The following is a 24448-nucleotide window of genomic DNA, read 5'->3' as shown; positions in this document are numbered from 1 at the left end:
TTGCATTTCTCTGATGACTAGTGATGTGGAGCATCTTTTCATGTGTCCGTTGGCCATCTGAATTTATTCTTTGGAGAAGTGTCTGTTCTGATCCTGTGCCCATTTTGTACTTGGATTATTTGTTTTTTGTTGAGGTGCATGAGCTCTTTATATATTTTGGATGTCAACGCCTTATTGGATATGTCATTTATGAATATATTCTCCCATACTGTAGGATGCCTTTTTGTTCTACTGATGGTGTTGTTTGCTGTACAGGAGCTTTCCAGCTTGATATAGTCCTACTTTCTCATTTTTCCTTTTGTTTCCCTTGCCCGGGGAGATATGTTCATGAAGAAGTCACTCATGTTTATGTCCATGAGATTTTTGCCTATGTTTTTTTCTAAGAGTTTTATGGTTTCATGACTTACATTCAGGTCTTTGATCCATTTTGAATTTACTTTTGTGTTTGTGGTTAGACAATGATCCAGTTTCTTTCTCTTACATGTAGCTGTCCAGTTTTGCCAACACCGGCTGTCATTTCCCTATTGTATATCCATGTCTCCTTTATCATATATTAATTGACCATATATGCTTGGGTTTATATCTGGACTCTCTATTCTGTTCCACTTGTCTATGGGTCTGTTCTTGTTCCAGTACCAAATTGTCTTGATTATTGTGGCCTTGTAGTAGAGCTTCTCTATGCTTTATTTTAATCAATTGTAAAATTGGAGTGTTTTACTAGAATTTTTAGGTCACTTATAGCTCTAAAAAATTGGTTGATTGATCCATGTATATCTATGTATATCTTCTGTGGAAATGACTAGGCTCATCAAGGGAGGAGACTGTCTCTTGTATATTTTATCCTTGGTGCTTAACAAAATACCTCATTATCATTATATGTTTATTGAATGAATGAATGAATGAATACTTGTAGATTTCATTCATATTGCCCACAAGGATATCACCAGGTATGACCCTATATATTTGTGGTGATGATTTGGAAATGCACAAGGGCTCAGGTAAAGCTTTCCTATGTTATTCCATCACCTTCAAAAGCAATTCAGAGGATGCCTAATTGTTCATGACATTTTGCTTAGCAACACTCTAAATAACTAGTGCATTCTCTTATGAATGGAAAGGCTAAAGATGTCTTGTGTGGAAAATTTGCCATATTTCTTTTGATTTTATGGATGTTTTGACATCTTTTGCAAACAAGTTTTATTTAATATGTATTGTGTGTAGTTTACAATGGTATAGAGATAAGAAACCACATAGACAGTTGATTCAGCTCAGACCTTTCTTTCTTCATTCAAAGCCCTCTTTGGTAATAGTTGCTTAAAATAAAATGTACTCAGCCTAGCTCATCTATATCAGCCTCCCAACAGTGCTGTTAAGTCTACCTACTGCATCCTAACCCTTTCCATGTATTGTTTCTCGTCTGATTGAGATGTGAATCTACCAGGCAAGTGTCTTGGATAAGTCTTTCTTCCTGTGCTTAGTTGTGAACAGTCAGTAAACAGAATCAAATTAAATTAAAGTTGTTTAAATAGTTAGAAATTGCCTTCGGTAACCATGGTAACTAAACCAAACCATATCTTAGTTGAATAGAAGATACTCAGTCGAGAACAGCAAGGCTCAACTACAAAGGGTAACAGGATGTAATGAGAATAAAAGATACTTTGTGAAGTAGATGCTTAGAAAAAGGATTGGATGAATTGAACGTTGAGTTTGGTTATGGGTCTTGCATTTACAGGAGTGTGAAAGATATAAATACCTAGATTCATGCAGTATTTACACAGTGTACATTTGTTTGAGAGGACTGAGTTGTGGCTCTTTTGAGACAGGTGTTCCTTCTAATGATGTAGTTTGTTCAATATCAGTATGATTTTATCTTTTAGTCTCTAACGTTTAGTGTGCTGAATGTGACTGCATGTGTTTCCTTACCAGAATCAAGCTGGAAATTCCTTTTTTGGTTGACATGATATTGTCAGCTGTTTCATTTTTTCCTGCAAAACGTTATATAGATTTATTTCCTGATGAGCCCAGGCTTAGGTTTGCTCCAGTCCTTGGGCCAGTTCCATCCAGGACAAGAAAGAATAGCAGTATTGTGGTGTACAGAAGAGGTTTGTTTGGAATAAAGTCATACTGGCCATCAGATTGGAGATTTATCATGCTAGGGGCATACTCTAAGCATCTGTTGAGCTTTGGAGCTGTTTAATTTCTGCTTGTCATGATTTTCTTAGAGTTAGCCTGCCCTGCATCCTTTCCTAGTTGCCCTCCGGGATCAAGATACTGCTCAGAATTACAGTACACTCCTGTGAATAGTTCTCTTGAAACTATGGTGCATACAGTTCCATCTGACTTCTGCATTATGACTTACTGCTTGGATTGTCCTGTAGCACACCCAGTTTGTTAGTTGAAACTGCTCAAAACATTGTATAGAAAAACGATTATCTCTGTGACTGCAGAAAGTATGATTTACAATGTGATTTTAGTCTCTGACTAAACCTGCTTACCATGAGTTTGCCCGAGTTTGCCGTGCCCTTTTGATAGTGTTTTGGATATTTTGGCTGTCCTCATTCAAACCAGCTTCGCTGGAATAGTCTTTCTTAGTCCAAAGTCAGACTTATAGTATAGCACTCTGAATGGTGTTGGCTCATTTCTTCTCTCCAGGATGTTTTTTAGTTGTATCAGAGTCCTTGGGTGTCATTTGTTCCAGGTCTTTCCCAATAGAACCAGTATAGTGGAAAGTACAGAATTTCAAATTAGAAAGCCTGAGTTCAACTCCTGGCTTGCTACTTTGTTTGTGTCACCTTTGAGAAGTCACTACACTTTGTTAAATTTCAGTTTCTACATCTTATAAAATGTCTCCCTTAAAGAGTAGATTGATGATTAAATGAAAATGCATGTGAAAAAAACTTTGAGACTGTAAAGCATTGGGCATATGTTAATTTTATTGTCAATTTTGGGTCTTTTCTCATTAAAGAAGTTGCATATAATCATTGTGACTTGGAGTAAAATCTTGAATTGACCCTGGCAGTTCTTTTAGCCGCTTTGGCTTTCTAATGACTGGTTGAGGTGATGGAGGTCACAGGGAGAAACTTGGCAGGGCTGTTGATAGTTTTTTTTTCCATGTTTTAACAGAAACTCCCTTCCTCAAGGACAAGGAAAATGTGTATTTCCTATTATACTGTACCTAGAATGCTGTCTGCTTAAACAGAATTAATTGGTGCTAATTAACATGGCTATCTCAATAGAGTGGTTCCCCAGCTTTAACTAGGATGAATCTCATTTAAATTAAATTTACTGAAATCATGCAGTAAATCATAGTTTATTTCAGTGGCCAGGGAGATAATTTAATCATTTTCTTTCAAAGTACACAATCTTGCTTGATACAACCTTAATACAAAATGTTGTCTTCAGGTAGGAGGACTGTATTTATAGAAACTCTTTTATAGCCTTTCCCAGAAGTAAGTCTCGCCTTCATAGTGTAGCTCAACCTTATGCAGCTATGTGATCGCTACTACTTACCCAGTTCTGCTGACTGCATTTTATCCTAATGAACTGCAGTGTTGTCATTGCCACAGCTGGTGTCAGTCAAGTTGCTCAACTAAATGACATTGAAAATATATTTTGAAAAGACCAGAATTATTTTGACAAAGCATGAATTATATAAAACATTAAGAGAGCATTTAAAATTAAAATTAATCAAAATCAATGTCTCACAATCTCATATACTGCGTAGCTTACAACAGAAATTATAATTAGTATTTTAATAATTATCTTTAGATTTAAAAAGAAATAAACTCAAATGAAAAATTTATATTGGGTTTTTGTTTTCAAAGATATTTCAAGAAATCCGTTTTTAACCAACATTTGAATTTTTTTTTATTAAGGTATCATTGATATACAATTTTTTTTTAATTTTTAATTTTAATTTTAATTATTTTTATTTTGGTATCATTAATCTACAGTTACATGAGTGACATTATGGTTACTAGACTCCCCCCATCATCATGTCCCCACCACATACCCCATTACAGTCACTGTCCATCAGCGTAGTAAGATGCTATAGAATCACTACTTGTGTTCTCTGTGTTGTACAGCCCTCCCCGTGCTCCCCACCCCCTACAGTATGTCTGCTAATCGTAATGATACACAATCTTATGAAGGTTTCACATGAGCAACATTGTGGTTACTACATTCACCCATATTATCAAGTCCCCCCAACACACACCTCATTGCAGTCACTGTCCATCAGCATAGTAAGATGCCATAGAGTCACTACTTGTCTTCTCCAACATTTGGATTTTTAAAAACATTTTTTAAGCTTTTCTAATTCTTTTTTTACTTGAAGTGTAATAGACATACAACATTATATTAGTTTCAGGTATAAAACATAATGATTTTATATTTGTGTATATTGCAAAATGATCACCACAATAAGTGTAGTTAACACATCCATCATCATACAGAGTTGCAAACATTTTTTTTGCTTATGATGCAACCTGTTAAGAATTACTGTTAGCAGTTTTCAAATATGCAATATAGTATTACTAACAATAGGTGCCATGCTGTACATTACATCTCCATAACTTACTTATTTTGTAACTGAAAGTTTGTACCTTTGACTCCCTTCATCCATATCACAACACCCTCCTCCACCCCCCATCTGCAACCACCAATCTGTTTGCTATCTTTAAGCTCGTTTTTGTTTTTTAAGATTCCACATATAAGTTAATCATATGGTGTTTGTTTTTCTCTGTCTGACTTATTGCGCTAAGCATAATGCCCTTGAGGTCCATCCATGTTGTCACGAATGGCAAGATTTCATTCTTCTTTTATGGCTGAATAAACTTTCTTTACTCATTCATCTGTTGATGGACACTTAGGTTGTTTCCATGTCTTAGCTGTTGTAAATAATGTTGCAGTAAACATGGGGGTGCATATATCTTTTTGAGTTAGTGTTTTCTTTTCTTCAGATAAATACCCAGAAGTAGAATTGCCAGGTCATATGGTAGTTCTATTTTTAGTTTTTTGAGGAACCTCCATACTGTTTTCTAGAGTGGCTGTACCAATTTACATTCCCACCAACAGTGTAGGAGGGTTTCCTTTTCTTTACATTCTCACCAATACTTGTTATTTCCTGTCTTTTGCACAGTGGCCGTTCTGACTGGTGTGAGGTGATATCTTATTGTGGTTTTGATTTGCATTTCCCTGACTGATTAGTGATGTTGAGCATCTTTTCATGTACCTGTTGGCCTTCTGTTTATATTCGTTGGAAAAATGTCTGTTGATTGTTTTTTGCTTTCAAGTTCTTTATATATTTTGGATATTAACCCGTTATCAGATACATGATTTGTAAATATTTTCTTCCTGTCTAAACTTTCTTAATTCTATTATCAATATTTTGAGCAAAGGTTGTAATACATATGCCTCTTACCCTAATGCTTACCTAATCTTAGAATAATCAAGATATTTAATATTAGTCTTTCCATTATCTAATTTATGGGAATAAGGATGCTGGAGGTTTTTCTTTTCATACATACCTTATCACCTGAGGTGTACAAAATATGTATGGTATATTTTCCCTAATACTTCTGCTCATGCAGTGGGTACTAAAGATTCCATGAGCTGTAAAATAAATATTTGAGTATATTTGAATGTAATTTGTTTTGTGAAGTCTTTCTCTGTGAATCTTTTTTCTGATGTTTAACTGAAATTGTTCATTTAACAGATGTATTGTTTATTGAAGCACGTTAAAAAATGTTTGTTGTAGCAGCTTAAAAATCATTTCAGAAAGTGCTCTTATAGTATTGTTATGAGTATTAACATTGCTAGTTGGTGCTCAGAAATCTTCCAATAAATTAAAGACAGTAGTTTACAGAGATCCCTGTTATATGAGTTTGGAAAAATCTCAATTTTGATAATATGAAAAGCATCAATTATGGTTCTACATTATGCTTGGGTTTTAAGGAATTCCATGGCCTAGTTAAGATTCAGCTATATAGACTCTGGCACTCAGCCTGTTTAGAAAATGGTGACATCATTTGTATAGATTCAGTACCTGGTTAATGTTGTCATTAATTTGGGTATGTCATTTTTTTCTCACAAAGTATGGTCAAGACTTGAGAGCCAGCATAAGTTGGGTATGTCTGTCTAATGCTTGAAATTATTCATAAGTATTTCAGTTTTACAGGGCACATATCTAAGTTTCCCTTCTGAATTTACACATTTTAAGATGACCTATAACAATACTACTATTTGTGAAGTCAGTGCATTTTACTTTCTGAGAGTGAGTAATGATGATTGTTATAAACAAGTGACTCCCAGGGAATACAAATTTTATTTGAAAATTGTACTCTTCCTTTAGTAAGAAGAAACTTTGTCTCCAGTTTGGTTTTACTCTAAGGGTCATTCAAATTTTGTCATGCTTTATTCGTTTGACCAAAGCATTGGAACAGATTTCAAAATGATTTGTTACTTTTAACAAGTGGTGATATTCACAGTACTTTATTATCCATTTCAGAAATTGTTAAAAACCTGATTATGAAAGAGAATTCACCTAGAATACCTGAGGCAATTGATAGACTCTTCATGGACATAGCAAATGTCAACAGGGAGTCTATGGCTGAAATACAGGATGCTCAGGTTAGTATAAAAATAATTTTGTTTATGATTAAAGTTTTGATGATTCATCATTTTAATTAATGTACTGTATAGGTAAAAAAAATAGTCTTTACAGCTAACCATTGCTAAATACATAGAAATCTATTTTTGGATTTTCAAGCCTAATGGCACAGAGGCTATAATAGTTTTAGAAAACAATGGAAAAATATGAGTTATAGGTTAATATTTACTATTTAGTCTCTTTAGACTTCAGTTTTCTCATTTATTAAAGGAGAATAATGAAACCCACCTCCCAGTGTTGTTATGAATAGTAAACAAAATAACATGTTTAAGGTCTTGGGTACATAGTGTTAGTTAATAAATAATAGTTCTCTTTTTCTTCCCTTTGCAACAAAGTAAGAAAACTTTCTGGTAGTGGGAAACTCAATTGAATATAACCCTTGAGGGGTGTTTTTTGGGGGGTATTTTGCTGGGGTTTAAATGAAGGTCTGTCACTTAATTTGGAAATGGTCTTGAGGTTCTGAAACAATATTGATATTGTTTACCTTTGGTAAATCTTGCCATTTTGGTCACTGCACATATGGAAAAGTGGGAAGAAAGTTTATTGTAAATAGTTCTTTTTAATATATGCAATAGCTTTATTTAGATATAATTCACCCATTTCAAGTGCATAATTCAATGAGTATAATTTCACAGAGTTGTACACCCATCATCACAGTAAATTTTAGAACATTTTTATCACCCCTAAAAGAAGCCTTATGCCCATTCACAGATACTCCATTTCCTCCCTTCTCCCCCAGCCCTAGATAATTTTAATCTACTTTCTCTCTCTATGGATTTGCCTATTCTGGATATTTCATATAAATGGAATCATACAATATGTGGTATTTTGTGTCTGACTTCTATCACCTAGCATAGTTTTCAGGGTCCTTCCATGTTGTAGTATGTATCTGTACTTCATTACATGTATGTGCTTCATATTTTATGACTGAATAATATTCCATTTGCCTATACCACATTTTGTGTATCCATTCATCTGGTGATGAACATTTGGGTTGTTTTTATCTTCTAGCTATTATGAATAATGCTGCTATGAACATGGGTGTACAAATAAATACCTGTTCAAGTCCTTGTTTTCAGTTCTTTTGGGTATATACCCAGAATTCCTGGATCACATGGTAATTCTATTCTAAAATTTTGAGGAACCGCTGTACTGTTTTCCATAGTGGTTGTACCATTTTACATTCCCATCAGTGCCCAAGGGATCCAATTTTTCCACATCCTCCCAGCACTTGTTCTTCAGTTTTTTTTTATAGTAGTCATCCTAATGTGTGTAAGGTGGTATCTCATTGTGGTTTGATTTGTGTTTCCCTGATGGCCAATGATGTTGTGTATCTTTTCATGTGCTTATTGGCCATTTGTATATTTTCTTTGGAAAAAAGTCTAGTAAGATCTTTTGCCAATTTTTAAACTGAGTTGTCTTTTTATTATGAGTAATAGGAGTTCTTTATTATATTCTGGATACAAGTCATTTATCAGATACATGATTTGCAAGTATTCTCCCATTCTGTGGGTTTTCTTTTCACTTTATTGTATCCTCTGAAGCAAAAAAGTTTAAAATTTTGATGAAGTCTAATTTATCTATTTCTTATTCTATTGCTAGTGCTTTTGGTGTCATATTTAAGGAAGTTTTACCTAACCAAAGATCATTAAGATTTACTGCTATATTCTAAGATTCTTATAGTTTTAGTTCTTACTTTTCAGGCTTATGATCTGTATTCAGTTTATTTTTGCATTTGGTCTATGGAAGGGATACAACTTCATTCTTTTGTATGTGGGTATCAAGCCTCGGTACATTTGTTGGAAAGACTATTTTCTCTCCATTATATTTGTGTTAACACCCTTGTCAAAAATCAGTCAACCAGAAATGTAAGGGCTCATTTCTGGAATCTCAATTCGATTCTGTTGATCTATATGTCTTTTCTTATGCCAGCACTACACTGTCTTGATTACTGTAGCTTTGTAGTAAGTTTTGAAATTGGAACATGTAAGTCCTTCAACTTTGTTCGTGTTTTTAAAGATTGTTTTGACTCTTCTGGGTCCCTCAACTTTCCACGTGAATTTTAGGTCAGCTTATTGATTTCTGCAAAGAAGCTAACTGCAATTTTGATGGGTATTGCTTTAAATCTGTAGATCAATTTGAGGAGTATAGGCATCTTAACAATATTACATTTTCTGATCTGTGAAAATGTTACGCCTTTCCATTAACTTTTCTTTAATTTTTTTCAATACTGTTTTTAGTTTGGGGTATAAGTTTTATACTTATTTGTTAAAATTTATTTCTACATTTTGTATTTCTTTTGATGTCATTGCAGTTGGAATTTTTTTCTTAATTTTCAGATTATTCATTGCTAGTATATAGAAATACAGTTGATTTTTGTATATTGCTCTTGGATCCCACAATCTCACTGAAGTTGTTGATTAGTTCTAAAGTTTTTTATGTGTCTCTTTTTAGATAATAACCTCTTCAGTGCTTAAGTGTTAATGAAAAGAGATTATGAGGTTCAGGACAAGAGTCTGGTCTTATTTTACAAGAAAGTCTGCTTGGTTTTGGAAGTGCCTTGAATTTGTTTTCTTTGTAGAAAGCCTAATCTTTTTTTTTTTTGTAGATAATTATTTTTATTGAAGGGTAGTTGACACACAGTATTACATTAGTTTCAGGTGTACAACACAGTGATTCAACATTTATATACATGATAATTCTAGGTACCAGCTATCACCATACCAAGTTGTTACAATATTTTGACTATATTCCTTATGCTATACATTACATTCCGGTTACTTATTTATTTTACAATTGGAAGTGTGTACTTTTTTTTTTTTGTGAGGGCATCTCTCATATTTATTGATCAAATGGTTGTTAACAACAATAAAATTCTGTATAGGGGAGTCAATGCTCAATGCACAATCATTAATCCACCCCAAGCCTAATTTTCGGCAGTCTCCAATCTTCTGAAGCATAATGAACAAGTTCTTACATGGAGAACAAATTCTTACATAGTGAATAAGTTACACGGTGAACAGTACAAGGGCAGTCATCACAGAAACTTTCGGTTTTGCTCATGCATTATGAACTATAAACAGTCAGTTCAAATATGAATACTCATTTGATTTTTATACTTGATTTATATGTGGATACCACATTTCTCTCTTTATTATTATTATTTTTAATAAAATGCTGAAGTGGTAGGTAGATACAAGATAAAGGTAGAAAACATAGTTTAGTGTTGTAAGAGAGCAAATGTAGATGATCATGTGTGTGCCTGTAGACTATGTGTTGATCCAAGCTAGACAAGGGCAATAAAACATCCATGTATGCAGAAGATTTCTCTCAGAACAGGGGGGGTGAGGTTCTAAGCCTCACCTCTGTTGATCCCCAATTTCTCACCTGATGGCCCCCCTGCGACTGTGCCTGTCTTAGGTTGTTCCTCCCTTGAGGAATCTTACCCGTCTCTGGCTAACCAGTCATCTTCCGGGGCCATACAGGGAAATGTAAAATTGGTAAGTGAGAGAGAAGCCTTATTGTTTGAAAAGGTTAGCTTTTTACTTCTTTGCATATTAATGCCCTGTGGCTTCTATGCCCAGCATTTGTCTTGAGGTATCTTTACCACTTGGAAGAATTATGATACTCGGTAAATTTGATATGAGGCACGGATTCTATTTAAGGGTTGTAATTAGGAAGGAAGAAGAAAAGCTATAGAAGTAGCAGGCAGAAGAAAACATGGGAAGATTGATTATTTCTTTGACATATCTTCTTGTAGAGTAACTTCAGCATGTATAGGTTTTAAACTACTAATTAAATTGCGTACACACATTAACATAATAGGAGTATAGTTACATAACCAAAGCATACCTGTAATTACCATCCATCTCCAGTGAAACCAAGAAAACCAGTTAGGCACCTTAGGCATTTGTGAAAACTTATCTATTATATGGTGGATATTGTCCAACTGAACTTGAACAGTCTGAGAGAAATCAGACAAATTAAAACAACCCATTCCTGGGGACTGTTCACATCCCATATGTTCTCTTAACAGTAAATAGTCTGTAGCTGTAAGATTTTGGAGCGCTACAATTTGCACTTCTCCTAATTCTTAGTTGAGTTCCAACAGTATAGATCCAGTCAAATTTGTTGTTTTACTGTATGCACAGGCCAGCTTAGATATCTCCTTCTTCATTCCCATGGCAAGTCCAGGAACTGGTGGGATGAGTGCATCTACACCTGTAGCAGTGCGTGGATCTTTATTGGAGTTTTTTGACGATCATCTAGAAAGCCTAATCTTTATTATTTACTTCTGTTGGCTACATATATTTACTGTGTTTATCATTATACATTTATATAAACCTAGCACAAAACTTGCCACATATTAATTAGGTGCCCAATCGATATTAGCTGAATAAAGCTGCATTTGTGAATATGAAGTGTTTTTATGGTCATTAGTCTTACCCTTTTCTTTCTAACACAATATGGAAACATAGAAAAAATTATTTCAAACATAAAACATAACTTTACATAAAGTTGGAAAAATGGAGAGAAAATTATATGTAATCACACCACTCCAATATTAGTACATTCATTTTAATAATAATTTCCATATTTAAAATTTATATAGCTAACTGTAGTGTACATGTAAATTTTTGGAATCATGAAAGGCAATTTCTTCCCAACATTTTTATTATAAAAATTTTCAAACAAAAGATGAAAGAATTTTGCAGTAGAAACTAATATAACAGCCACTTAGATTCTGTTGTTGTTAACATTTTACTATATTTGCTTCATCACATACTCATCTACTCATCAACCCATGCTATTTTTTGGATGCATTTCGGAGTTGCAGAAATCAGTACACTATACCTATAAATGCTTCACTGTGCATATCATTAGCTAAAATTAAATATTTTATTACAGCTTTTTGTGGAGGTAAAATTTGCATATGTGAAAGTTATTGCACATACAATTTTGTATCTTGCTTTTTTCACTAGACACATTTTCCCATATTTAAACAGTTTCCATGACCACTATTTTAAATGGAAGAATAATATTCCATCTAGTGGATTTGTCATAATTCGTCTATATATTTCTTTATTATTAGATATTTCTATTGTTTATAGTTTTTCACAATTGCAAGTAATGATATGAGGAACACTATTAAGTGCAAAGTCCATCCCCACCACATTTTGTGTTAATTCCATAGGGATAGAGTCTCAAAAGAGCAATTACTGGCCAAAGGATAAGGTTTTGGCTTTTCTCACATATTGTCAGATTGCATTCCAGAATACCAAAATTGGTAGATTATTTGAGCTGTTTTAGTCTGATGTTTATTTTCCCCCCTAAATACCATTTGTTCCTCTGGGAAATTTGGAGTCAAATATTAGCTCTATGTGTTTTTGATGAAACAAATCAAATAATACTTCATATAAGAGTCATCATCAGGTCATCTGTGGCAAGGTGATAATTTTTGTGAGAGAGATGGAGCTGAACATGAGAATTAGCCCTGAAATAGATAGCGAAATGACAGCCATGCTAAAGAATCTGTCTAAAGGGAAGCTTACCAGAAAAATATGTAACTATAGGAGAGAAAAGTGGCACTGGAGAAAATAATGAAAACTAAAATATACTTGTGTACCATCGTTGTACATAAATTGTTTTTTTTTTTGGTTTATCCAAAAAAAAGTTAGTATAACTAAAAGTTAGTATTCCTCTTAGTCATATTACTACTGGTGTGTTTATTGTATGATAATAATAATATATAGCTTATATCGTAATGACCATAGTACCCTGGGAGTCTTGGGCCAGAACTATGCCATATTGGTCTCAGGCAATAGTACCACCTAGGATCACTTAGTTATTGCCTTCAGAGGTCTCTTGCCAGAGACCAACCTATCGCAAATTACATGTTTTGTGTCTTTATTTTATCCTTGAGACACTATGAGCTTGATTTTTGTGTCTAGTTGATTAGGATCCACCTGATAGAAAGATGAACCACTAAAGAAGCTTCTAGCACCTTTGGCTCCTGTCTCTAGAACAAAACATAATAAAACAACAAATCTTACTATTTGAGTATGTATTTCTTTATTTAGCAATTTGGCAGGTACTGTAAGTGCTACATGAGTTGTATAAGACATGATCTCCGTTATTAAGGAAACTAGTTGCAAAGTAAGAATAACAACTAAGACAATTAAAGAATAAATGATACAAAGTAGCATAATTAATTGCTCAATTATGTGAAACTTAATGAATATAGGAATTTGAAGAAGAGAGAGATCAGTGTAGACTGTAATGGTTTCTGAAAGTTTCATGGATGTCCCTGGTGAGACTGAACTGGATTTGAGTGACATAAAGACAATAGGAGGAGGTATATCAGGTGAAGTTAACAGTATTAATAAAGGTGCATAGATAGGAATGAGATAATGAAGAGTAGGTAAGTTTTTGAGAGGAAAGGTAGAATAGGACTAGATTATGGAGAGCCTATAAATGACCCCTGTTAGTCACATAAGCATAAAACATGCAAGAAAGAACATAATCTTTGGAGGTGGGCCATATTTAACTGGCTATGAAAATGTTTTTTTGTCCAGGTTGAAGAAATGGCAATAAACCTGTGGAACTGGGCAGTAACCAAGAAAGTAGGGTCGGTTATAAGTGAAGAGCAAAAGGCTAAGTGTATGTATTATACATTTTGTGACTCATATTATTATGTTTTGTGATTCTTATACTTTTGGTTGTGTTCCTCCAGTTAAATAATATTTCGACCAGTTCTCAGTTCCTAGCTGGAGGTTTGTTAAAATAAAACTAAACAACTCATAAGCAGTGGCTTCTCAAGCAAACATCCTCCCTCAATTTTATGATTTTTCAGAGGTTAGCTCCTTAATAAAAGTTGAAAAGCATCACTACAAGAAATAGTCTGGTGGTGGTCAACAAAGATATTAAAAGGTGGGGAAATGAGAACTTGAGGAAATGTTAAAGGACTTGGATTATTTTTCCTGGAGAAGAGATGACCAGAATCTTCAGGATTCTGGACCATCAAATAGTAGTTCCCTCTTTTCATTAATAATAGAATGAAAAATGTTGCTATGTGAGGGAGTTAGATTTAAAAATCTATAACAAATAGTTTCCTTATGAGGTGGATTGATGAATATTTAACTGAGTTATTGGGGAAAATTATAGAAGTTTTTTTCTGCCTGTGAGAGCAAACAATAATAATAACAACAAAACAAAAACCCCAGACTAAACTCATCTGCTTGGATGCATTAAATGTGATCCACTGTCTGGCTAAGTTCTAATGCAGTAGCTAAGTGGGCAGAGTCTAGTTTGCTGACAGATACTGATTTCCAGCAAGGATAATGACAGTTAAAGCATTTATGAACAATGTATTGCCCCATTATAAAGGATACATTACAGCAACAAACCAAAAGGAGAATCTCTGGACTGCTTGGCTTTGTAAAGACAAATGAATTTTGTCTGTATGCAAGAAAGAGAACATATTACTAAGTATTTATCTTTATGAATATAAACTAAACTGTATACAAATTCAGTGTAAATGTAGGGTAATTAGTGGTTAATACAGTCAATATACTTACTCATTAGTCTACTCTTCTATTAGGATGTTTAGAGAACATTCTATTGTTTTAATTCTCAGGTAACTGTTGCTGTCATTGCTCCTAGGGCCTTAGGTCCTGTAGTTATGGGAAGGGAAGAGTTAGAGATTATCCATGGGAGAGACTTAATAAACAGGTAAACTGAGATATTAAGATGCATTAACTCTAAACTATAATTCTGTGTATCAGGGAACATTGCTCTGGCTGTTTTTCAAATAGCAGGGATTTGGTAGGTGAAGTGGGAGCTGCAGCCCTAGGACGTCTCTTAATGTACTGGCTCTGCATGTAGCAATTCTTAAATACTTGGGTGCTTATTATGTGTATAGTACTTTTGAGATACAGTGGAAAAACAGGATGTAGTGCAGGAAGTCCCTGATTTAAAAGTTATTCCAAAAATATGTTGCTTGGAAGATATTTGTCTCCTTCAAAACAAGCCCAGTGTGCCTAAATTATATATATATATATATATATATATTTTTTTTTTATTTCTTTATTTTGGTATAATTAATCTACAATTACATGAAGAACATTATGTTTACTAGGCTCCCCCCTTCACCAAGTCTCCCCCACATACCACTTCACAGTCACTGTCCATCAGTGTAGTAAGATGCTGTAGACTCACTACTTGTCTTCTCTGTGTTGCACAGCCTTCCCCGTGCTCCCCCCCACACTATACATGCTAATTGTAATGCCCCCTCTCTTTTCCCCACCCTTATCCCTCCCTTCTCATCCATACTCCCCAGTCCCTTTCCCTTTGGTAATTGTTAGTCCAGTCTTGGGTTCTGTGATTCTGCTGCTGTTTTGTTCCTTCAGTTTTCCTTTGTTCTTATACTCCACATATGAGTGAAATCATTTGGTACTTGTCTTTCTCCACCTGGCTTATTTCACTGAGCATAATACCCTCTAGCTCAATCCATGTTGTTGCAAATGGTAGGATCTGTTTTTTTCTTATGGCTGATTAATATTCCATTGTGTATATATACCACATCTTCTTTATCCATTCATCTACTGATGGACATTTAGGTTGCTTCCATATCTTGGCTACTGTAAATAGTGCAGCGATAAACATAGGGGTGCGTCTGTCTTTTTCAAACTGGAGTGCTGCATTCTTAGGGTAAATTCCTAGAAGTGGAATTCCTGGGTCAAATGGAATTTCTATTTTGAGCATTCTGAGGAACCTCCATACTGTTTTCCACAATGGTTGAACTAATTTACATTCACACCAGCAGTGTAGGAGGGTTCCCCTTTCTCCACAACCTCGCCAACATTTGTTGTTGTTTGTCTTTTCGATGATGGCGATCCTTACTAGTGTGAGGTGATATCTCATTGTGGTTTTAATTTGCATTTCTCTGTTGACAAGTGATGTGGTGCATCTTTTCATGTGTCTATTGGCCATCTGAATTTCTTCTTTAGAGAACTGTCTATTCAGATCATCTGCCCATTTTTAATTGGATTATTTGCTTTTTGTTTGTTGAGGTGTGTGAGCTTTTTATATATTTTGGATGTCAACCCTTTATCAGATCTGTCATTTATGAATATGTTCTCCCATACTGTAGGATAGCTTTTTGTTCTATTGATGGTGTCCTTTGCTGTACAGAAGCTTTTTAGCTTGATTTAGTCCCACTTGTTCATTCTTGCTTTTATTTCCCTTGCCTGGGGAGATATGTTCATGAAGAAGTCACTCGTGTTTATGTCCATGAGATTTTTGCCTATGTTTTTTTCTAAGAGTTTTATGGTTTCATGACTTACATTGAGGTCTTTGATCCATTTCGAATTTACTTTTGTGTATGGGGTTAGGCAGTGATCCAGTTTCATTCTCTTACATGTGGCTGTCCAGTTTTGCCAGCACCATCTGTTGAAGAGACTGTCATTTCCCCATTGTATGTCCATGGCTCCTTTATCGTATATTAATTGGCCATATATGTTTGGGTTAATGTTTGGAGTCTCTGATCTGTTCCACTGGTCTGTGACTCTGTTCTTGTGCCAGTACCAAATTGTCTCGATTACTGTGGCTTTGGAGTAGAGCTTGAAGTTGGGGAGCGATTTTACCCCCCACTTCATTCTTCCTTCTCAGGATTGCTTTGGCCATTCGGGGTCTTTGGTGGTTCCATATGAATTTTTGAACTATTTGGTTCATTTCATTGAAGAATGTGTTGGTAATTTGATAGGGATTGCATCGAATCTGTATATTGCTTTGGGCAGGATGGCCATTTTGAAAATATTAATTCTTCCTAGCCAGGAGCAAGGGATGAGTTTCCATTTGTTAGTGTCCTCTTTAATTTCTCTTAAGACTGTCTTGTAGTTTTCAGGGTATAGGTCTTTCACTTCCTTGGTTAAGTTTATTCCTAGGTATTTTATTCTTTTTGATGCTATTGTGAATGGAATTGTTTTCCTGATTTCTCTTTCTATTAGTTCATTGTTAGTGTATAGGAAAGCCACAGAATTCTGTGTGTTAATTTTGTGTCCTGCAACTTTGCTGAATTCCGATATTAGTTCTAGGAGTTTTGGAGTGGAGTCTTTAGGGTTTTTTATGTGCAGTATCATGTCATCTGCAAATAGTGACAGTTTGACTTCTCCTTTACCAATTTGGATTCCTTGTATTTCTTTGTTTTGTCTAATTGCTGTGGCTAGGACCTCCAGTACTCTGTTGAGTAATAGTGGGGAGAGTGGGCATCACTGTCTTGTTCCCAATCTCAGAGGAAAAGCTTTCAGCCTGTCGCTGTTCAGTATGATGTTCGCTGTGAGTTTATCATATATGGCCTTTATTATGTTGAGGTACTTGCCCTTTATGCCCATTTTGTTGAGAGTTTTTATCATGAGTGGATGTCGAATTTTGTTGAATGCTTTTTCACCGTCTATGGAGATGATCATGTGGTTTTTGTCTTTCTTTTTGTTAATGTGGTGGATGATGTTGATGGATTTTCAAATGTTGTACCATCCTTGCTTCCCTGGGATGAATCCCACTTGGTCATGGTGTATGATCCTTTTGATGTATATTTGAATTCGGTTTGCTAATATTTTGTTACGTGTTTTTGCATCTACGTTCATCAGAGATATTGGTCTGTAGTTTTCTTTTTTGGTGGGGTCTTTGCCTGGTTTTGGTATTAGGATGATGTTGACTTCATAGAATGAGTTTGGGAGTATTCCCTCCTCTTCTATTTTTTGGAAAAGTTTAAGGAGAATGGGTATTATGTCTTCTCTATATGTCTGATAAAATTCCGAGGTAAATTCATCTGGCCCGGGCGTTTTGTTCTTGGGTAGTTTTTTGATTACTGCCTCAATTTCTTTGCTGGTAATTTGTCTGTTTAGATTTTCTGTTTCTTTTTGGGTCAGTCTTGGAAGGTTATATTTTTCTAAGAAGTTGTCCATTTCTCCTAGGTTTTCCAGCTTGTTAGCATATAGGTTTTCATAGTATTCTCTAATAATTCTTTGTATTTCTGTGGAGTCCGTTGTGATTTTTCCTTTCTCGTATCTGATTCTGTTGATGTGTGTTGACTCTCTTTTTCTCTTAATAAGTCTGGCTAGAGGCTTATCTATTTTGTTTATTTTCTCTAAGAACCAGCTCTTGGTTTCATTGATTTTTTTCTATTGTTTTATTCTTCTCAATTTTATTTATTTTTTCTCTGATCTTTAGTATGTCCCTTCTGCTGATCTTAGGCCTCATTTGTTCTTCTTTTTCCAATTTCGATAATTGTGACGTTAGACTATTCATTTGGGATTGTTCTTCCTTCTTTAAATATGCCTGGATTGCTATATACTTTCCTCTTAAGACTGCTTTTGCTGCGTCACACAGAAGTTGGGGCTTTGTGTTGTTGTTGTCATTTGTTTCCATATATTGCTGGATCTCCATTTTAATTTGGTCATTGATCCATTGATTATTTAGGAGCATGTTGTTAAGCCTCCATGTGTTTGTGAGCCTTTTTGCTTTCTTTGTACAATTTATTTCTAGTTGTATGCCTTTGTGGTCTGAAAAGTTGGTTGGTAGGATTTCAATGTTTTGGAATTTACTGAAGCTCTTTTTGTGTCCTAGTATGTGGTCTATTCTGGAGAATTTTCCATGTGCACTTGAGAAGAATGTGTATCCTGTTGCTTTTGGATGTACAGTTCTATAGATGTCTATTAGGTCCATCTGTTCTAGTGTGTTGTTCAGTGCCTCTGTGTCCTTACTTATTTTCTGTCTAGTGGATCTGTTCTTTGGGGTGAGTGGTGTGTTAAAGTCTCCCAAAATGAATGCATTGCATTCTATTTCCTGCTTTAATTTTGTTAGTATTTGTTACACATATATTGGTGCTCCTTTATTGGGTGCATATATGTTTGTAATGGTTATATCCTCTTGTTGGACTGAGCCCTTTATCATTAAGTAATGTCCTCCTTTATCTCTTGTTACTTTCTTTGTTTTGACGTCTATTTTGTCTAATACTAGTATTGTAACACCTGCTTTTTTCTCCCTGCTATTTTCATGAAATATCTTTTTCTATCCCTTGACTTTTAATCTGTGCATGTCTTTGGGTTTGAGGTGAGTCTCTTGTAAGCAGCATATAGATGGGTCTTGCTTTTTTATCCATTCTATTACTCTGTGTCTTTTGATTGGTGCATTCAGTCCATTTACATTTTGGATGATTATTGAAAGATATGTACTTATTGTCATTACTGGCTTAGATTCGTGGTTACCAAAGGTTCAAGGTTAGCTTCTTTACTACCTTACTGTCTAACTTAACTCGCGTATTGAGTTTTTATAAACACAGTCTGATGATTATTTCTCTCCCTTCTTATTCCTCCTCCTCCATTCTTCATATGTTGGGTGTTTTGTTCTGTGCTCTTTTTAGGTGTGCTCCCATCTAGAGCAGTCCCTGTAAGATGCCCTGTAGAGGTGGTTTATGGGAGGCAAAGTCCCTCAACTTTTGCTTGTCTGGAAATTGTTTAATCCCTCCTTCATATTTAAATGATAATCATGCTGGATACAGTATTCTTGGTTCAATGCCCTTCTGTTTCTCTGCATTAAATATATCATGCCATTGTCTTCTGGCCTGTAAGGTTTCTGTTGAGAAGTCGGATGATAGCCTGATGGGTTTTCCTCTGTAGGTGACCTTTTTTCTCTGTCTGGCTGCCTTGAATACTCTGTCCTTGTCCTTTATCTTTGCCGTTTTAATTATTATGTGTCTTGGTGTTGTCCTCTTTGGGTTCCTTCTGTTGGGAGTTCTGTGTGCTTCTGTAGTCTGAGCAACTATTTCCTCCCCCAGTTTGGGGAAGTTCTCACCAATTATTTCTTTAAAGACACTTTCTATCCCTTTTCTCTCTCTTCTTTTTCTTCTGGTACCCCTATAATGTGGATATTGTTCCTTTTGGATTGGTCACACAGTTCTTTTAATATTGTTTCATTCCTGGAGATCCTTTTATCTCTCTCTTCATCAGCTTCTATGCGTTCCTGTTCTCTGGTTCCTATTCCATCAATAGCGTCTTGCATCTTATCCATTCTGCTTATAAATCCTTCCAGAGATTATTTCATTTCTGTAATCTCCCTCCGGACATCATCCCTTAGCTCCTGTATATTTCTCTGCAGGTCTGTCAGCATGTTTATGATTTTTATTTTGTATTCTTTTTCAGGGAGACTGGTTAGGTCTGTCTCTGCAGATCCTTTCTCAGGGGCTGTCTGATCTATTTTGGACTGGACTAAACTTTTTTGCCTTTTCATGGTGCTAGCGGTGGCTGTAGGCAGGTTGCAGGTGTGTCAGCTGGGAGAAGAAAGTCCGTTCCTGCTTGCTGCATGCCTTGCCTTTCTCTGCTGCCTGTGTCAGTTACCCACACTCCTGGAGGAGCCACTGGGTTAATCCCCTAAGCTGCTGTGGGCCGGGTCTCCGTCAGAGCAGCGCAGAGCCCTGCAGGGAGTGGTAAGCACACCCAGTGTGCTCCTGCACGATAGCGGCACCCCTGCCGGGCAGCTGTGTGCTAGCAGCGGCCTTTGCGTCTGGCCTGGGTGGCTGTTCGTTGGGCTGGGATTCCTGTGCCCCTCTGGCAGTGCCACCGCTGGCACGTGTCGGCCACTCTCGGGCCGCTCAGTTGCCGCCGCTGCGGGCTCGTGCGGATCTCTCCCGGGCTCCTCTGGCGCCACTGGTGCCTGTGTGCACGGGCCGCTCCCTGGTTGCTCGGTCGCTGCTGCGGTGGGCTATCACAAGCCGCTCGTGGTCTGCTCCAGTGCTGATGCCCCCAGCGCACGCTGCCACTCTCCCACTACTGGGCTGGTGTATCGGTGTCCGCGCCAATTGTGGGAATGACTGGCAGGCTGCTTAGTGCCGTGAGGGGCTTCAGAGCTGCGTTGCTGCCCAGGTGGTTAGGGCGCCTAAAGTTCCCTGGGTTTCCCAGCTGCTGGCTAAGTGTGCCAGGATGACTTCATCCAGCTGTGGTGTCCCTGTCTCCTTATGACTTGCAAAGAGCACTTGCTATTCTTTTGCCCACAGGTTTTGCTTTTCTGTTTCTCTAATACCCAGCACCCCATGCACCTTGTGTCTGCACTCTGGGTGCGGATTTCTAGAGCTGGTTGTTTAGCAGTCCTGGGCTTTCATTCCCTCCCCATTCCGACTCCTTTCTTCCCGCCGGATTCTGGGGTGGGGTAGTGCTCGGGTCATGCCTGGCCATGGCTTATATCTTACCCCCTTCATATGACATTGAGTTCTCACAGATGTAGATGTTTCTTGGCTGTTGTACTGTATCCACAGGTGTCTCTTTTAGGAATAGTTGTGTTTATTGTATTTTCATAAATACGTATGTTTTGGGGAGGAGATTTCCACTGAACTACTCATGCTGCCGTCTTCCTGTTATCCTCTATATTATATTATATGATGAAAAAGTCATTAAGATTTATAAACTACCATTGTTATTTATTGGGAGGAATTATGGAGCAATGAACAGAAATTGGAGAGCCAGAAGTAGAGGAATAACTTGTAAATTTTTAATTTATTCCTTTTGCATATGAAGTGACAATAAGGTTGGATATATGAGACTCCAACCTTATGGAGCCTATGAGAGAGATTGGGGTGCCTGTAGATTTTATAGTTCTTCACATGGAGGTGATCATTGAATCTACTACTGAGTCCAAGCTTATTCCACTCATTGCACAACATCTCAGTAAATTGAGAGACAAGAAGCTGGGGCAAGGAAAATTGGGACAACTTTGTACAGAAAGCCAGCAGACTGAGAAGATAGTGGACTAATGTCCTAAAGCCTTATCTTAACTCAGGGTTAATTTCATGCTTCTTTTATGCTAGGAAAAGAGGGAGCATGATGGGGAGCAGGTTTGGAGGTGACTGAAGGCTGCAGAAACCTGGGCTCCAGTGCGGGTCCGAGAAGAGCTAAGAAAGTCTGTATCCTTGGTTAGTTGTCTCTCCCCAACCTAGGTCTGGTTATGATGCTCCTATAATTCTTTGACAGGTTGATCATTATTTTCATATGTATTTCTCTATCTCCTGAAGGGAGCCAAGCTTTGGGTAAGAAGGTATTTGCAGAAATCTCAAATTGTCAGCAAAATTCCTTTTGATGATTAATCAGTCCATTTGCGGGGATTTGTAGGAACCCTTTTCCTTTTTTTCTTTTCTCTTTTTCTTTTGGCCCATAAGTTAAAGTAGCAAAGTAGACAAATACAGTATGGAGGCAGAGATGCCAGGCTTTTTCTATCTGTTGCAAAGCCTTCAGGGTAGCTGAGTTTTCTGAAGGAGAGGATAAAGAAAAGTGGTTCTTAAACATTGGTATAATTAAGAATCACCTGTGGACCCTGTTAAAATACAGATGGCTAGACTCCACCATTGGGGTTTTTGATTTATTATTAGGTTTAGGATGAGATATGGATGTGTCTGTAATTTGAAAAATTTTCTCAAGAATTCTTACACATACCAAATTCTAAGAACCAATGGTGTTGAGAGAACAGAGTAGTGAGATTTTTACCTTGGCTTTCCAGGTAAGGTATGGGAAGAAGAACAAGAACAGGAGATGAAAAGGAACTGTCAGAATATTCTAGAGGGGACTCACTACCCATTTATTGAGTACATATTCCTTATAGGGTAGTCGTATCATATTATGGCAGGCAGTAGGTGAAAGGGACAAGGTAAGACTCCAGAACAAAAACACCAGGTGTATGTATGCTTGAGGATCTGGGAAGGAATGAGCTGAAGTCAAATAAACAATCAAAATGAAGAACTCAGAAATGCCAGAGGATACAACACTATGCATTTTCTAGAGTCAATTCAAATATCAAGCTGTGGGTACTGATGGAGCAGAGTAAGGCAGATGTAAAGAGTCAGTCAGCAAGCACCAAACTATTAACCCCACTATATTAAGAACTAAGGTCTTCTTAATATAGAGGGGCCAATAACAGGCTTGGGGAAGACAAAGATAGAGCAACAGTAACAAAGCATCTTTATACTGTGGTAGCATTCTGTCTCAGCTTCAGCTTCCTTTGTCCTGAAGTGTGAAGGCTTATTGCTTATAACTGTAAACAGTTGAATCAAGAATGTGGGGATGGGAACAGAGGTCTTAGACATTTCTCACAGAGGGACACTGCTCAGTGCTGAACCAGGACAGTGTGAGGCCAAGGAAGCAGCACTTTTCCAAAAGGGTTATGATCATTGTGAGATGTTGCTGAACAGTTATGGAAGATGGTCTTTGGGAGTGCAGTTTTAGTAAAGTGGTACGGATGCAAAACAGATTGCAGGAGCTTAAGGAGATGTGTGGATTGCAAGAAAATGGACGCAGTAGACCATTCCATTCAAGTCGTTTGGTAGTGAAAGGAAGTGGAGAAAGGGGATGAAAACTTGAAGCACAGTGGAGTTAGTTGATTTTTTCAAGGAAGGAAGATGGCTATATTTGAAGGTAGAGGGGAAGGAGTAAAGTGAGAGAGAATTACTGAAGATGTCTTTGGAGAGGGGAAATAAGAGTTGAGAGATCAGAGTCCTTGAGAATATTGAAGAATTCATTGCATTTTGGAAGAAAATAAACATGTTCAAAACTGGAAATGCAAGATAATGTAAACATATATTAGAAATTATTTTATGGAGGCAAAGGGTGGGATGAAAAAAAAGCAAATAATTTTATTGGAAGTGTTTTTCAGACACAAATTAATTTTGTTAAGGGATGAATAGATTTTACATTTCATGATGGGTAATAAAAATCTTGTTTACCCTGTAATTTCAGCTGGGCAAATCTCCTTTTCAATGGAATATTAGTTAAAAATGATATTAGTATAGGTAGAACAGCTGCTGAGATCTAACATCAAGGCAAAGAGCTCGGTTACATGTGAAGTCCTCTTTAAAAATATTTGGTATGTTTTATGATGAAAGAAACTACACACAAATAGAGATTAAAGATGGCGGCATGAGAGGAGAGATAGAGGCTTCCTCCTAAAACTGCACATAATATGAAAATATAATTAATACAACTGATTGTGAAAGAGCAACAGGAAAGGACAGCACCAGACTGCATACACCTGGAGAAAAGAGCAGACCTCACGGAGCAGGGTAACGTACCAAAGCTGTGGCCCGGTGGGACCCAAGCCCTTCCCTCACCCCAGCTCACAGGCAGGATGAAGAGAAATGGAGCGGGGAGGGAGTGGAGGCCTGGGACTGCTGAATACCTAACTCAGGAGATCTGCTCTGGGAGCACAAACCTACATTTCAAGGTGCTTTCATGATGTGCTCATAACTAGGGGATTGGAAAGCTAAGACAGGAAGAATTCCTGGAGAGACTGAGATCCCAGGTGCTTGTGGAAAGCAGGGATCCATATCCAGCTGCCCTGAGACAAAAGAAAGGACGTGCAGTCTGAGATAGTTACTAACAAGGAAGCCCTTAGCAAGAGGGCTGCTAAAGGGGCAGGAATTCCACAGAGCTTACTGCTCAGGAGAAAGGACAGGTAGACAAAATTGTGTGGGTGCACTCTGTCCAGAAAGTTGGGAGCTTTCACGACTTCCAGGTGCTCCAGCTCCCTGGCTGGCTACACAGCTCCAAGGACCCCCTCTGTGATAGGCAGTCTACTGTGCCTTTCTCCTGGCTAGCCCCACCTGGCTTGCTAACTGGCAAATGCTACCCTGGCATTACACCAGCCAGAGGGAAGATCTGTCTACAGCAAATCCAAATGCAAAGCATAGAGGCTTATACCTGTGTGCTTGGCCCACTGGTTCAGGCAGTGGAGACAGGCATA

General features: G+C 36.9%; 1 protein-coding gene across 1 annotated transcript in view; it reads left to right on the top strand.

The window, feature by feature from the left end:
• The first annotated feature begins 6220 nt into the window (after positions 1 to 6220).
• Positions 6221 to 24448, top strand: part of TEX11 (testis expressed 11) — a 382668-nt gene continuing 364440 nt past the window's right edge. The window contains exons 1-3 of the mRNA XM_036898307.2: positions 6221 to 6274; positions 6433 to 6630; positions 13246 to 13330. Coding sequence (XP_036754202.2) covers positions 6221 to 6274; positions 6433 to 6630; positions 13246 to 13330 — 337 coding nt within the window. The remainder of the gene's footprint in view (positions 6275 to 6432; positions 6631 to 13245; positions 13331 to 24448) is intronic.

The sequence above is a fragment of the Manis pentadactyla genome, chromosome X (assembly GCF_030020395.1).
Source record: "Manis pentadactyla isolate mManPen7 chromosome X, mManPen7.hap1, whole genome shotgun sequence".
Classification (NCBI taxonomy): Eukaryota; Metazoa; Chordata; class Mammalia; order Pholidota; family Manidae; genus Manis; species Manis pentadactyla.
Note: the sequence above shows the minus strand (reverse complement) of the source record. Positions and strands in the feature narration are given on the sequence as shown.